Source organism: Sander lucioperca, chromosome 5 (assembly GCF_008315115.2).
Source record: "Sander lucioperca isolate FBNREF2018 chromosome 5, SLUC_FBN_1.2, whole genome shotgun sequence".
In the NCBI taxonomy this organism is placed as follows: domain Eukaryota; kingdom Metazoa; phylum Chordata; class Actinopteri; order Perciformes; family Percidae; genus Sander; species Sander lucioperca.
In genome coordinates this window covers 4,375,001-4,390,000 of record NC_050177.1, presented here as the reverse complement: position 1 = coordinate 4,390,000, position 15,000 = coordinate 4,375,001, and the positions used below count along the sequence as shown (strand labels likewise).

The 15,000-nt window shown below is 43.4% G+C and overlaps 1 protein-coding gene and 2 pseudogenes across 1 annotated transcript in view; all 3 read left to right on the top strand.

Annotated features, from left to right (window-relative positions):
- The window catches only part of rnaset2l (ribonuclease T2, like), a 43,323-nt gene extending 33,889 nt beyond the window's left edge, over positions 1–9,434 (top strand). Inside the window, 2 exon segments of the mRNA XM_031317381.2 lie at positions 9,210–9,229; positions 9,231–9,434. Coding sequence (XP_031173241.2) covers positions 9,210–9,229; positions 9,231–9,414 — 204 coding nt within the window. The 3' untranslated portion in view covers positions 9,415–9,434.
- LOC118495060 overlaps positions 1–15,000 on the top strand; it is a 1,111,612-nt pseudogene that overhangs the window by 821,891 nt on the left and 274,721 nt on the right.
- Positions 12,112–15,000, top strand: part of LOC116036201 — a 131,174-nt pseudogene continuing 128,285 nt past the window's right edge.

The following is a 15,000-nucleotide window of genomic DNA, read 5'->3' as shown; positions in this document are numbered from 1 at the left end:
CCATTTGGCTTTAGTAAAGTGGGGTAATCGGCCATTGGACAGTCTGGCGAGGTCGGTGACTCGAGTCTGTTCGGTGTGGTCCGTGCCGTCGTCCGTCCGAGGTGCCGACGGCCTTCATTTTGGGCGATTTGACATGTTGAATCGGCGGGGCGGGCACTGCCAGCAGTCGGACTCAATGACCCATGTGATTGGTCAACCCGTTCTCATTCCGAACTCGTAAAATACGTACGTTTTGACAGTGGCTGTCAGCGTCTGATGTGACGAAAAAAGCGTCTTTCAGCGTGTTTGTGTAACGCACCGGGGAGAGCAGCAGTTAGATAGGATTTAGAGAGTAGTATGTAACGGCGAATTTCTGCGTAAGGAGGTTAGATGGGGGGGTGGATGGGTCAAACACAGGACTTTCACCCAGGAGAGTGGGGTTCACATCCCGCTTGTCACGCTTGCTATAGTCGCTTTTTTCTTTCCTCCCGCGTGTCACAGAACCGTACGCCCACCCACGACCTTTTCCTTAACATAACTGCGTCAAAAGGGACGGCAATAGTCCCGACCAAGCGTGTTTACTTATAGAGCTAAAGGAGACTTTTAGCGTCAATAACAACAACAAAGGCACCTGACCAAGCGTCCTTATTTTATGAGATGAGTGTGAGAACCTGTTGGATTGGTGAAGAGCTAACCAGGAAACGGGGAGCGGGATGAGCGTGACTAGAGTCTCTCAAAATCCGACGAAAATCTTTCAAACTGACCTTTGTTGATCTGAAATGAAGACAGATTCAGCAACTGCACGGCCTATTTCTCTCTTAAAATGTTTTCAGAAACACGTTTCGGTGAACTATTTTAGTACAACATGAGATCGTATTCTGAACAAGCCGCCATGACAGTCTGGCTTTAAATTTCCTGGAGAAACCAGACCCACGTGACGCATTCGTCCAATCAGCTGCCGGTTTTCATCTTTTGGGCGACAATACAGATTAGCGCCGCCTGCTGTTATGGAGACGTATTACATCTCGTCTCTTCGGTGTGTTCTGAGGCATTTTTTTCACCAACTCGGGGAGACTGATCAGTCACACTGGCTTTTCTGCCGAAGGTCGGCCGTCTGGTCGGTGTGTAACTGCCTTTAAACCGGATCAAACAAGCAGAAACTGGAACACATTGTTCCAGAAGATTAACTGCTGTCACTGACAACGTTTACATTCACATAATATTCCGGTTTTTGCTCTCATTCTGAGAAAGACAATATTCCGACAAAGCTGTTTCCACGCGTAATGAGCCATTCCTTCACCCAGCTTCTCTAACTCTCCTGTTGTCCTCGGGGTCAAATTTGACCCATTTTCAAAAAGTTTCTATATCAGAAATTTGGGTTTCTTTCAACCAAATTGTCAAAAAAAAATCACGTGGATGGTTCCCTACAACGCTCTTCACAAGTTAAATAAATGATCAGTTCACTACTTTCATTGAATTTGGGTGTTTTAGTCAATTTCATAGCATTTGAAGAAAATAAATTGATGAAAGAACTGTGAAAAAAGTGACAGAAATGTAGGGGGAAAAAACAACAACAACGTCCCAAAAAATAAATGCAGAAAATATCGACAAAGACATTGGAAAATGTGACAAAGAACTTCGGGGAAAAAAACGTCAAAAAGTGACAAAAACCTTCAGGGAAAACTTGGTCAAAACAACAACAAAAATGTCCCAAAAAAATCGACAAAGAACTTCAGGAAAAGTGCCAAAAGTGTCTGGAGGTAAAAACTAAAAGTTGCATGTGTCACTGCCCGATGTGAGAGGAGCGCCGATTTGAGTCGCGCATGCGTCACTTTGCGACAAGTAGCGTCCAAGATGCTAACGGCTTTTTGAGCTAACGCGCAGTCTATGAGCTAACGTTAGCAATCAAACAATCATAGCTAAAACGTTTTTGAAATAACTGCTGCTGCTGCTGGCTACAAGTTAGCAATCAAACACAACAAAGGCTGTCACTTGAATGGCGTTTTGAGCTAACGTTAGCAATCTAACAATCATAGATAGCTAAAACGTTTTTGAAATGACTGCTAGCTACAAGTTAGCTATCAAACACAACAAAGGCTGTCACTTGAATGGCGTTTTGAGCTAACGTTAGCAATCAAACAATCATAGATAGCTAAAACGTTTTTAAAATGATTACCATCTTCTGTTATTGTATGTAAAGAGAAACGTTTATTATTTTATGGATTTCACAAATTTCAGTATGACACGTTATGCCGTAAACCGTTTAAATCTGAGCATGCGCGACTCACATCTGCACTCGACCAGAGCCGGTCTGACTCGGCTAACATCGGGTATGACACGTTATGCCGTAAACCGTTCAAATCTGAGCATGCGCGACTCACGTCTGCACTCGACTCACATCGGGCAGTGACATTATGGTCTACGGGAAGACAACACAAGGGTTAAAAAGGTCGCCGTAGCGATGTGTGCGCATATCCAACAACCTGTTGATGTCCGAGTCTTTGATAATGTTTAAAAGTAGCTGTGTTTCTCCTTCTTATCCGGTCTGCAGCCCTGCAAACTGTCGCCTGGTTAGTTTGTGATCAGCAACCATAGCAACGCACAGAGCTGACCGTATGCCGTAAACAGGCGAGAGGCCGTAAAGTGTCACAAACTGTTGTAAAAACCTTGATTGAGACGCAGATTCTGAATGCTCCGTATACATGTCCAAAGAATGCTCCTAAAACCTGAATAATACCGTCATGTCACACATGTCTTCATCAGAAAAAGGCCTTATTCTGAATATCCAAACCGGTCTCACGCCAGTTCGTGAAATGGTCACGTTATTTTGATTTATTTATTCGTGTACAGGTCATGATTTCCTCGTTTATTTCATGTACAGGTTCATGATTTTCTTGTTTATTTTGTGTACAGGTCACGATTTCCTCGTTTATTTCGTGTACAGGTTCATGATTTTCTTGTTTATTTCGTGTACAGGTCACGCATTTCCTTGTTTATTTTGTGTACAGGTCACGATTTCCTTGTTTATTTCATGTACAGGTCACGATTTCCTTGTTTATTTCGTGTACAGGTCACGATTTCCTTGTTTATTTCATGTACAGGTCACGATTTCCTTGTTTATTTCGTGTACAGGTCACGATTTTTTCGAAAGTGACCATTTCACGAACTGCAGCAGGGAAATTAAACGCCATAAAACGCCATAACGGGGAAATTAAACGCCACACGCCAGCAACAACAACGGGACGGACCGCCACACACGGGACGCGATCCCCGGGTGCAGGGACACGATCCGTTTCTGTGGCACCCAACAACAGGGACATGAAACGCCACACGCCGGCCACAGCAACGGGATGCTTGTGGTTAGGAAGAGAAGAACGGGGAAAGGAACTGCAACACGCCGGACGCCATCCCCGGTCTCCTGGGTGAAAGTTCTGTGTTGTTTGACCCATTCTCCACCCCGACCAACCTCCTTGCGTGGATTTTCGGGCTTTCATACTACTCGCTACCGTAATCGTTCTGTGATCACAAAATATGCTTCCCATTGAAATAAATTACTTTAAAATCCGTGCTCACCACACGAAAATAATGACATTAACGTGTTCAGTACACGAATCAATAGATTTTATAACGTGACCATTTCACGAACTGCCGTGAGACTGGGCTGGAATATCCAAACCCAATATGCTGTTTACATGACCTGTATCACATTCTGTATATTGTCACATTCTGAATTATAGTGTGCATGTAAATGTACTCACTGATACCTCGTCTTTTCATTCGTCACAACGTTCCACTTCGGGGATTGCTCCAGTGCCGCCAGACATTCGTTCGGATGTCCGTCCCCTTCCTCTGTCTCTGTGTTGGCGTTCTAACCTCCGGTGGATTTATGAGGACTATGGTTAACTGCTCCTCAGATCTCTGCAGGGTAAATCCAGACAGCTAGCTAGACTATCTGTCCAATCTGAGTTTTCTGTTGCACGACTAAAACTACTTTTGAACGTACACATGTTCCACCAAAATAAGTTCCTTCCAGAGACTATTTAGCAGAGGCACCGTGGCTCCGTCCGGAGCTTAGCGCCACCCAAGACGATTGTGATTGGCTTAAAGAAATGCCAATAAACCAGAGCACATTATTCTCCCATACCAGAATGCTGTGTGGACTAGCCAGACCTTCCTCAGCAGAGCTGTGGAGGAAGGTCTGGCGATGCGAGACTAGGCTACAGATGTAAAAATGATGTCAATGTTGGTCCAAAAGTCACTTCAGTTTATCGTCACACACGCTCAAAACGTCCAGCAGAAACTTCCCATGAAATGTGTTAGTTCTGGCTGAAACCGCCTTAATCCGGAGATCTCAGCCGATCATGTGACTCTGACCTTTCCCTCCCTCATGCCAAGGAAAGCTTAGTTTTTATTTTAATCTCGTGTCCTTTCCGTGGCTCTTTAGGGGGTTCTTTTCCTCATGTTTATGTGCATTTTTTCATATCAGTGTCATCTTGTATTTCCTCTCATGCAGAAGACAGTTTTGTTTTAGTAACTTTTATTTTAATCTTGTGGACTTTGTGGACTTTTAGTGGCTGTTGCATTTATTTTCATCTTTCTGTGGATGTTTTCGTGTCCGTGTCGTCCTGTCTTACGACTCCACTTCTCTGTTTAACCCTTGTGTTGTCTTCCCATAGACCAACAGGCAACTTTTTGTTTTTCTGGGTGAAAATTGAAAACATATTTGCTGAAACTGACCCTATGTTCCAGTAGAACTACAGGAAGCAGGTCATTAAAAAATAAATCTGGCTCCTCTGGCACCACCTACAGCCTGTAGTGAGATTTACAAAAATCCACCGCTCCCTGTTCAGACGCACCAATCAGGACCAGGGGGGGTGTCTAACTGCGTGTCAATCACTGCTCATGCACATGCATTCAGTCTCCCTTGTGGGGGGAGGGGCTTAGGAGACCGTTTTGGGCTTCAGCAGAAAGGGGGGAGGGACTGAGAAGTTGTTGATGTTCAAATTTTTTGGCTAAGTCCTGGATCTTCACAATCCGACCTACGGCACCTTTAAGTTTCCTCTATTATCTGTATTTGTTTGTTTATAAGTGTTATATAATATTTCATAATTAAAGTTATCTAATTGTGCTTTTAATTCTAACATGTCCTCATCATCAGAGTTTATATTTTATATTTTTAACGTTATTTAATTCTCTACATTTAAATAATCTTCGTTTTAATAATTCTCATAATTCAATATTTGACTTTTTAATTGTAAAATTTTCTGAATTTCATTCGTCACAGCGTTCCACTTTCGGGATTGCTCCGGTGCAGCACCGTAGCTCCGTCGGTGTTTGGTGTTTTGAGCCCCCAACGTCGTCTTCCAGGCAGTGCTGCCTGGAAGGCACTAGGATTAGTCAATGGTTAGAGTTAAGGTTAGGTGTTTTGAAGTCGACGGTCGCGGCGCTGCCTTGAAGTCGACATTGGGGGCTTAAAACACCATCGAGCGGCTCCGTCCGATGCTTATCGCCGCCCATGAAGATTGTGATTGGTTTAAAGAAATGCCAATGAAACCAAAGCACGTTATTCTCCCATCCAGGAATAGAGCTCAATCCGCCCCTCCTCTGAGAGACCTTGGGATCCGGAAGTAAATTTCCCGTTCATTTCTCCCATTGACGTCTGGGAAAATCCGTATATAAAGAGTTTTAGACCATGCCTTAGGCTAACCAGACGGGACGTGACTCATAAGCATACAACATATCATTTCGAGTAAAAAAACGAACAGAAAATCCCGAAAAAGTCAAAGGTACAAGACTGTGTACCTATCGTCATCTCAGAGCGAAGGAACTACTCATGCCATAAACCACCGCGCACTACTGAAGAAAGGAAGCTAACGTTAGTTTAGCTAACAGCTAATTCGGTTAACCGCTAGCTGAGACAGCATGTAATAACTTTAAAAGACCCTCAAAATAAATCTGAAAATACCCGTTAACATATATAACGGCTGTTACGTCAGCTGTAGCCAGCTTTACCCAGTGTTAAGTTTGAGTTAACGTTATTTTAGACTGAATCAAGCTGTCAGCTAGTGGTTAGCCGAATTAGCTGTTAGCTAAACTAACGTTAGCTTCCCGGCAGAGGCTAACGTCAGAAGCGTGGAACAGATTGTGACTCGTGCAGTGTCGTAAATCCTCGTGACGGATCGTGCAGGCAGCACAGATCGGGTACTGACACCCCCCCTCCTCACCAGCATGAGTTCCACCAATCAGAGGCATCACTGTGGGATTGTGGGATTGTTCAGGATTGTGGGTAATGAAGTACTTATCCAAGACATCGCGAATAAAAGACATTTATCTCTAAACAAGGTTAGTGCCCCATGATTTTTGGTGTCTATATGAGCATATACAATCGCTTAGTTATGTACGCAAGCTGGTTTTAAGTCTACCATCGACGGTTACAATTTTATGGCTTATACTGCAAATGTCAATGGAGAAATTGCATTGTATTTTTACTTCCAGAACCCGCTGTGGGCGGGACTGTTGAGCTCTATGCTGTGTGGACTCGCCAGACCCTCCTCCGCAGAGCTGTGGAGGGAGGTCTGGTGACGCAAGACTACATTTAGGTCTTATGTTTTGGAAAAAGCCACAAAAACATTACAAAAAATCATGACAATAAGGTGGGAAAAAGCTACAAAAAACAAAGCCACAAACTCGCAAAAATGTCGATTAAAGCGACAACAACTTTGAGAAAAAATAGACTTTCATGGGCGCCTGGGTAGCTCACCTGGTAGAGCGCGCGCCCATTTACAGAGGCTCAGAGCTCGAGGCAGCGGCCCTTTGCTGCGTGTCATTCCCCCCCCTCTCTCTCTCTCTCTCTCTCTCTCTCCCCTGATGTCAACGTTGGTCCAAAAGTCACTTCAGTTTATCAGAAGTGGTCACGCACGCAAAAAACGTCCAGCAGAAACTTCCCATGAAATGTGTTAGTTCTGGCTGAAACCGCCTTAATCCAGAGACCTCAGCCGATCATGTGACTCGGACCCACATGCCAAGGAAAGCTTAGTTTTTATTTTAATCTTGTGTCCTTTATGGGAAACCTCATGTTTATGTGCATTTTTTTCATATCAGTGTCATCTTGTATTTCCTCTCATGCAGAAGATTGTTTTAGTAACTTTTATTTTAATCTTGTGGACTTTTAGTAGCCTGACGAGCCAGACCCACGTCAAGATGTTGGGTCTGGGAACTCACCGTTGGCTGGGCTCAATCCGAGGGGCGGGATCAACGGTTGTCTTTCAAATTCTCTCTGCACCAATAGGATAGCTCTCCAACCAATCAGAGCAACGCTAGTTGATAGATTCAACTTTAAACTCCGAACACATCTTCCTTTTTTAAGAATGACTTCAGTGTCGTTCTTTGTTCTTTTCTCAAAGAAAAGCTGAACTCCAAGTCTTCCAGAGTCGCGGCCAAAGACACACACACACACACACACACACACACACACACACACACACACACACACACACACACACACACACACACAGACACACACACAGACACACACACATACATGTTTGTTTCACTATCTTTGTGGGGACCCGTCATTGACATAATGCATTCCCTAGCCCCTTACCCTAACCTTAACCATCTCAACTAAATGCCTAACCTTAACCCTTACCCTCACCCTAACCATAACCTAATTCTAACCCTAATCCTAAAACCAAGTCTTAACCCTCAAACAGACCTTTAAACTTGTGGGGTCCAGCATTTTGGCCCCACAAGTAGGCCTGTCGCGATAGTCAATAAATCAATTAATCGCACGATAAAAAAAATTAGCTCGATAATTTTTCCGGCCGCGATAATTTCCATTTGCATGCTTGTTTGTTTTCCTTGTCTCTCTCTCTCTCTCTCTCTCTCTCTCTCTCTCTCTCTCTCTCTCTCTCTCTCTCTACCAAAGAGACTGGAGGACCACTCTTGGTTCCTTAGCGTGACGAGGAGTGAACCCTCTTGTGAGTCGCATGGTCTTCGTGTAGGGAGGCGTGACTCCTGGGAGAGAGAGAGAGAGAGAGAGACAGAAAATGCGAGTAGTTGGAGCGGGGTTTTCCGCAGCACTTTGCCGTTAAGGCGCCGTCAAAAAAAGAAGACATATATGAGCGATATCCGCCGTGTTACTCGGCGTCCGGTTTTCTCCCTTTCATTCCAAACCACGCAGTTGACAACCTGCAGGTGGAGGCGGTGGAGACAGGCTCGGACATAAACGCCGCTGTGGACTTGTCAGTCTTGCAAGCGGTTTCAGGAAAGTTGCTGTATGTGTCCGACAATGCACAGAACATTAACCGGTACAAGCCTACAGCTGTCAGTGTGTCAGAGGCTCCCAGACGGTGACCTGAGACTCCGTTACCTGCTTGTCAAAAATCGCCACTTACTAGCTAATAAATTAGCCTAAGGTAAACGCTAGCTATCAGTAAACAGAAGTGACGTGGTGGCTGGCGTCTGTTTGTGTGCGTGCGTGCGTGCGTGCGTGCGTGCGTGCGTGCGTGCGTGTCGCTCCCCCCCCTGCGAAGCTCCGACCTGCAGAGGCTGCACCTTCGCCAAAATGAAGACTGAAAAACAGAACTATTTTGGTACATTTACTCGCCATGTGGCAGATAGTCACATAGAAATAGATAGATATAATGTATTATTTAAATTTAATATTTAGTGTTTAATAAATAATTGTTAAATGCAGTACAGAGTCTGAAGTCTATCACAAACACTCGACTAATGCTGCAAACATTTGACAGCCAGTATGAATTACCTGGGAGAACATACGTGTCACAAACGGCAACTCCATAACTGTACAACAGCGTGAAAGACGACATACTAAAGGAGATCAAAGACATATTGTGGATATTTAAAATGTCTTCCAGTTCCAGTGTTAAATATTCTTTAGAAATAAAAGTTTATTGATCTTTGAAAAGGTGTACCTGCATTATTATATTATAAAATTTGTTATCGTGACAGGCCTACCCACAAGGCTGTGCAGACCCCACAAGTATACTGTATTCCCCAGTTTTTGGACCCCACGAATATAGTAAAACAAGCACACACACACACACACACACACACAGTCTGGAGTTTGACATCCCTGAAGTAGGCCTAATATAGTTCTCCCATATGTTCCTCCTACTAATGTGTTTGGGATCTGCTGCTAGTAGTATCTGTGTTTGCCTTCCTACGTGACGTGACGTCTTCCCTCTCGTCCCTCTCTCCCCCTTCAGGATCGAGAGCTGTGGTTCAGGTGAAGATCCTCTCTCTCACACACTTAACCACCGGCTGCGATCACACGGCGACGCCGACTGGGACGTAGCGTCCGGGCGCAGCAAAGGAAGAAGGAACATCTCCGACAGGCATCCGTGCCCTCCGCAGGGAGCCTTCTACTATGTCCCCATCGACCATGAGCAGCCGCGGCGGCCCTGCGGCTAACAGCCAACGCAGCCAACGCAGCCAACGCAGCTAACGCAGCCACGCAGCTAACGCAGCCAACGCAGCCAACGCAGCCAAATCGGGGTGTCTGTTGAACCATCACCATCACGTCCTGATTCGTCACCATATAACTGGTGTGTGTCTCTTTAAGGCTAGCCCCGCCCCCTCCTCCCCTCGGAGACCTGAGCGTGATGACGCAGCAGCGCCTCAGCACGTCAGACGCTGTGTGCAGGGTGAAGTGTGCGTGAGGGCTCAGACCGAGCGGACAGAGCGCAGCAGAATGAGGTCAGTCCCCCTCCGTTACGTGATTAATAACCGTTATTAATCATTATTAATCATTATTAATGTCTCACACAGAGCAGCAGCTCCTAGGGTTAATATGCATGCTCTATGTCCGTGTTCCTACACCTTATATCAGAGCAGGAAGGTAAACAGGGAATCTGTAGTCTTTAGTTGTAGTTTATCTGGTAGAAAGTTTGAGGTTTTAGGGTGATAACTGGTGATGAATCAGGTTATTAAACATTATAATCTTCAGATGTTGGAGTTATGATCATACTCTTGTGTTGTCTGCAACGTTAGTTTCCCTCGGTCAAAATCTAAAATTAAAACTATTTTCAGCGTTTTTGGTCATCTTTTTAGATGTTTTTTATCACTTTTTGACATTTTAATCACTTTCTGTCATTTATAATGACTTTTTTAATCACTTTCTGTCATTTATAATCACTTTTAATCACTTTCTGACGTGTTTTATCACTTATTGGCAGTTTGTTAATCACTTTCTGAATCACTTGGCGACGTGTTTTGTCAGAGATTTAGTTCAGCGTTCTTTTCTAAATTTGTCTTTATGCTGTGAAATGATCCAGTGAGAGTAGTGAGCTGAGCATGGGTGTAACATGTGACGAAGCTGTGTATATGGAAAACATCCACGTTATTATTTGATATTGGTGAAGGAAACAAATGTCTGGTGTAGAACCTGTAGCGAGAATGGGTCACAGGTCAGGAGGATGAAAATGAATAATATAAATGAATATAATGATTATATGATATAATAAGATACTAATATAATGATATATGATATGATAATCTATAATATTAATGATACTTATGATATAATATATACTATATAATGAACAGCGTCTAGCCCACACCGGCTGTATACTATCCCATAATCCCCTCTCACGTCTCGTGTCCTTTATCAACAGTTCGTTATCATCTTCTATCTTCGGTTTCTGCTGTTGGGGGTTTCTCAACACGTGTGTTGAATGGAGTTTCTGTCTCTTCTTGTCTTTACCTTTCTCTCCTCTCTGCTGAGGAGACCTCTGGTATCCTCAATGTGTAAATCTCTCACCTGTACAGTTCTAATGGATGGAAATCCTCATCATCATAATAATATATACATTATAATAGTAATAATGACTATAGGATAGAGATAATTATAGATAATAACGAATAAGAAGAAGTAAGAAGAATAATAAAGTAATGTGAAGTATAATAATAATAATGACGGGTAGAGGATTATTAGTGAAGTATGAGATCGTAAGCAGTGACTATAAGAATGATAAGACATCTAAGAATAATAACTAATAAGCATAGATGAGGGATGATAAGAAGAGGATAACTTAAGAATCATAATAATAAGAATGCATAATAAGAATGAATTATAATGAATTAGAAGTATACTATAAGAACTAATAATAGATTACTAATAAAGATAATAGAAGAGTAATGATACCGGAGAAGAATAATAATAATATAATAATAATGATATAGTATAATGATAATAATAATGAAAACTTATATATAGTAATAATACTAATACTAATAGATATTAACGACTACTACAGTATTACTATACGAATACTATACTACTACTATAATACTAGTAAATTATATACGAAGATCCTAATACTAATAATAATAATAATAATAATAATGATAACTGAATATAATAATAATATAATAATAATTAGAATATCATAATAATATATAATGACTACTACTACTACACTACTCAATATATCGGAATATTAATATAATAATAATCACTATATAATAAGAATAATGATAACTTAATAATACAATAATAATCATAATACTAATAATATAATATAATAATAATTATAATTATCATACTAATAAAAGCATACTAATACGACTACTACTACTACTACTACGATATAATCGAGTAGATAGTAATATACTAATAATATAATAATAATACTATAATAATAATAATAGTAATAATAATAAAAGTAAGAATAAATAACACATAATAAAGTAGTAATAATAAGAATAATAAATCGTATAATAGTAATAATACATAATAAGAAGTACTTATAGATACTAGTAATAATAGTACTAATAATAATAATACTAATCAATATATAGATAGTCAGAATAATAGTAATAGTAATATAATATCGGAATAAGAAGATGTAATAATAATAGTAGAATAATAATGAATAATAATATAGATAGTACTAATAATTAATAATAATAATAATAATAATAATAGTAATACTAGTATAATAATAATACTAATAATATAATATAGTAATAATAGAATAATAATAGTAAGACTAATAATAATGATAATGATCAATAATAATAATAATAATAATAATATAATAATAATAATAATAATAATGTGTTTCGCTGTCAGTGTGTCGTTGGTGGTGCTCTCCGCATGGCGGTCGCATGGTGACGGTCAGCCCGGTGGTCGGCGTGGCGACACCCACGGCGACGCCTGGCAACGCACATTTGGAGGTGGCAACGGTCAGCCATATGGTCGGCGGTGGTGACCGGTGGCGACGGTCAGCCTATGGATCGGTCGTGCCGAAGCCCGTGGCAACGCCCGTGGCAACACCGGTGGAAACACCTGTGGGCAACGCACGTGGCGACCCAGCTCCTCTCGGCGAGGTACGGCAGCCTGTCGTCTCCAAACTTTTTGTTTTTCCCCATTTTTGAGCCGTGCGGCACTCAGCGCTGCGCTGGAACATCAGCGTCGCCCCGGTGTACAGGCTCCGCCTCTACTCAGCCACGTCACTGGAGCCTCATACCTCTTGCAGTACGACTACGTCAGGTGAGAGCAGCATCATGGGACTCTCTGGTGCAGGAACAGCTGTTTAACGTGTAAAGAATAAACTGAACATGAGCGTGCCACCGTCCGGCGACAGGGTAGCCTGACGTGTCAGACTCAGACCCAGTCGAGCGTGTGGGCGGGGCTAAGGTCGGGCTGTAGCATGGTGGTCATACCTCAGACCCGTCAGAGCGTGTGGGCCGGGGCTAAGGTCGGCTATAGCCTGAGGTGGTCATACTAAGACCCAGTCAGAGCGTGTGGGCGGGGCTAAGTCGGGGCCTGTATAGCATGACGTGGGTCATCAGACCACAGTCAGGCGTTGTGGGCGAGGCTAGGTCGGCTGTAGCCTGACTTGGTCATACTCAGAACCGTCAGAGCGTTGTGGGCGGGGCTAGGTCGGCTATAGCCGTGACGTGGTCATACTCAGACCCAGTCAGAGCGTTGTGGGCGGGGCTAAGGTCGGCTGTAGCCTGACGTGGTCTACTCAGACCCAGTCAGAGCGTTGTGGGCGGGGGCTAAGGTCGGCTATAGCCTGAGTGTCATACCAGTACGCCAGTCGGTTTAGAGTCATGAAGTGCGTCATCACTCAGACCAGTCAGATTTAGATCATTGATGCATCATAATGTGATATAAGATAGAGAGTAAAGTTATAATGAGATTAAAGCAGGACACGATTATGTCATTTATTGCGTGTGGTGATTACGAATTTTAATTTACGTCTTAAATAGGAAGCATGTTTCGTGATCACAGCACGACAACGGTAGGGAGTGGGTATGAAAAGCAGGAAATCTGCGTGTGGCGGTCCGTCCGTTGTTGTCGCAGGGCATTTGGCGTTTAATTTCCCGTGCAGTTCGTGAAATGGTAACGTTCGAAAATCGTGACCTGTACACGAAATCCTGACGTAGATTCACCCTCTCATCCTGACATAGATTCACCCTCTCATCCTGACGTAGATTCACCCTCTCATCCTGACATAGATTCACCCTCTCATCGTGACGTAGATTCACCTCTCATCCTGACATAGATTCACCCTCTCATCCTGACATAGATTCACCCTCTCATCCTGACATAGATTCACCCTCTCATCCTGACATAGATTCACCCTCTCATCCTGACGTAGATTCACCCTCTCATCCTGACGTAGATTCACCCTCTCATCCTGACATAGATTCACCCTCTCATCGTGACGTAGATTCACCCTCTCATCGTGACGTAGATTCACCCTCTCATCCTGACATAGATTCACCCTCTCATCCTGACATACCTTCACCCTCTCATCCTGACGTAGATTCACCCTCTCATCCTGACGTAGATTCACCCTCTCATCCTGACATAGATTCACCCTCTCATCCTGACATACCTTCACCCTCTCATCCTGACGTAGATTCACCCTCTCATCCTGACATACCTTCACCCTCTCATCCTGACGTAGATTCACCCTCTCATCCTGACATAGATTCACCCTCTCATCGTGACGTAGATTCACCCTCTCATCCTGACGTAGATTCACCCTCTCATCCTGACATACCTTCACCCTCTCATCCTGACGTAGATTTCACCCTCTCATCCTGACATAGATTCACCCTCTCATCGTGACGTAGATTCACCCTCTCATCCTGACATAGATTCACCCTCTCATCCTGACGTAGATTCACCCTCTCATCCTGACATAGATTCACCCTCTCATCCTGACGTAGATTCACCCTCTCATCCTGACATAGATTCACCCTCTCATCCTGACGTAGATTCACCCTCTCATCCTGACGTAGATTCACCCTCTCATCCTGACATACCTTCACCCTCTCATCCTGACGTAGATTCACCCTCTCATCGTGACGTAGATTCACCCTCTCATCGTGACGTAGATTCACCCTCTCATCCTGACGTAGATTCACCCTCTCATCCTGACGTAGATTCACCCTCTCATCGTGACGTAGATTCACCCTCTCATCGTGACGTAGATTCACCCTCTCATCCTGACGTAGATTCACCCTCTCATCGTGACGTAGATTCACCCTCTCATCCTGACGTAGACCCACCCTCTCATCCTGACATAGATTCACCCTCTCATCCTGACGTAGACCCACCCTCTCATCCTGACATAGATTCACCCTCTCATCCTGACATAGATTCACCCTCTCATCCTGGACATAGATTCACCCTCTCATCCTGACATAGATTCACCCTCTCATCCTGACGTAGATTCACCCTCTCACCTGACGTAGATTCACCCTCTCATCGTGACGTAGATTCACCCTCTCATCGTGACGTAGATTCACCCTCTCATCCTGACGTAGATTCACCCTCTCATCGTGACGTAGATTCACCCTCTCATCCTGACGTAGACCCCCCTCTCATCCTGACATAGATTCACCCTCTCATCCGTGACATAGATTCACCCTCTCATCCTGACATAGATTCACCCTCTCATCCTGACATAGATTCACCCTCTCATCGTGACATACCTTCACCCTCATCATCCTGACGTAGATTCACCCTCTCATCGT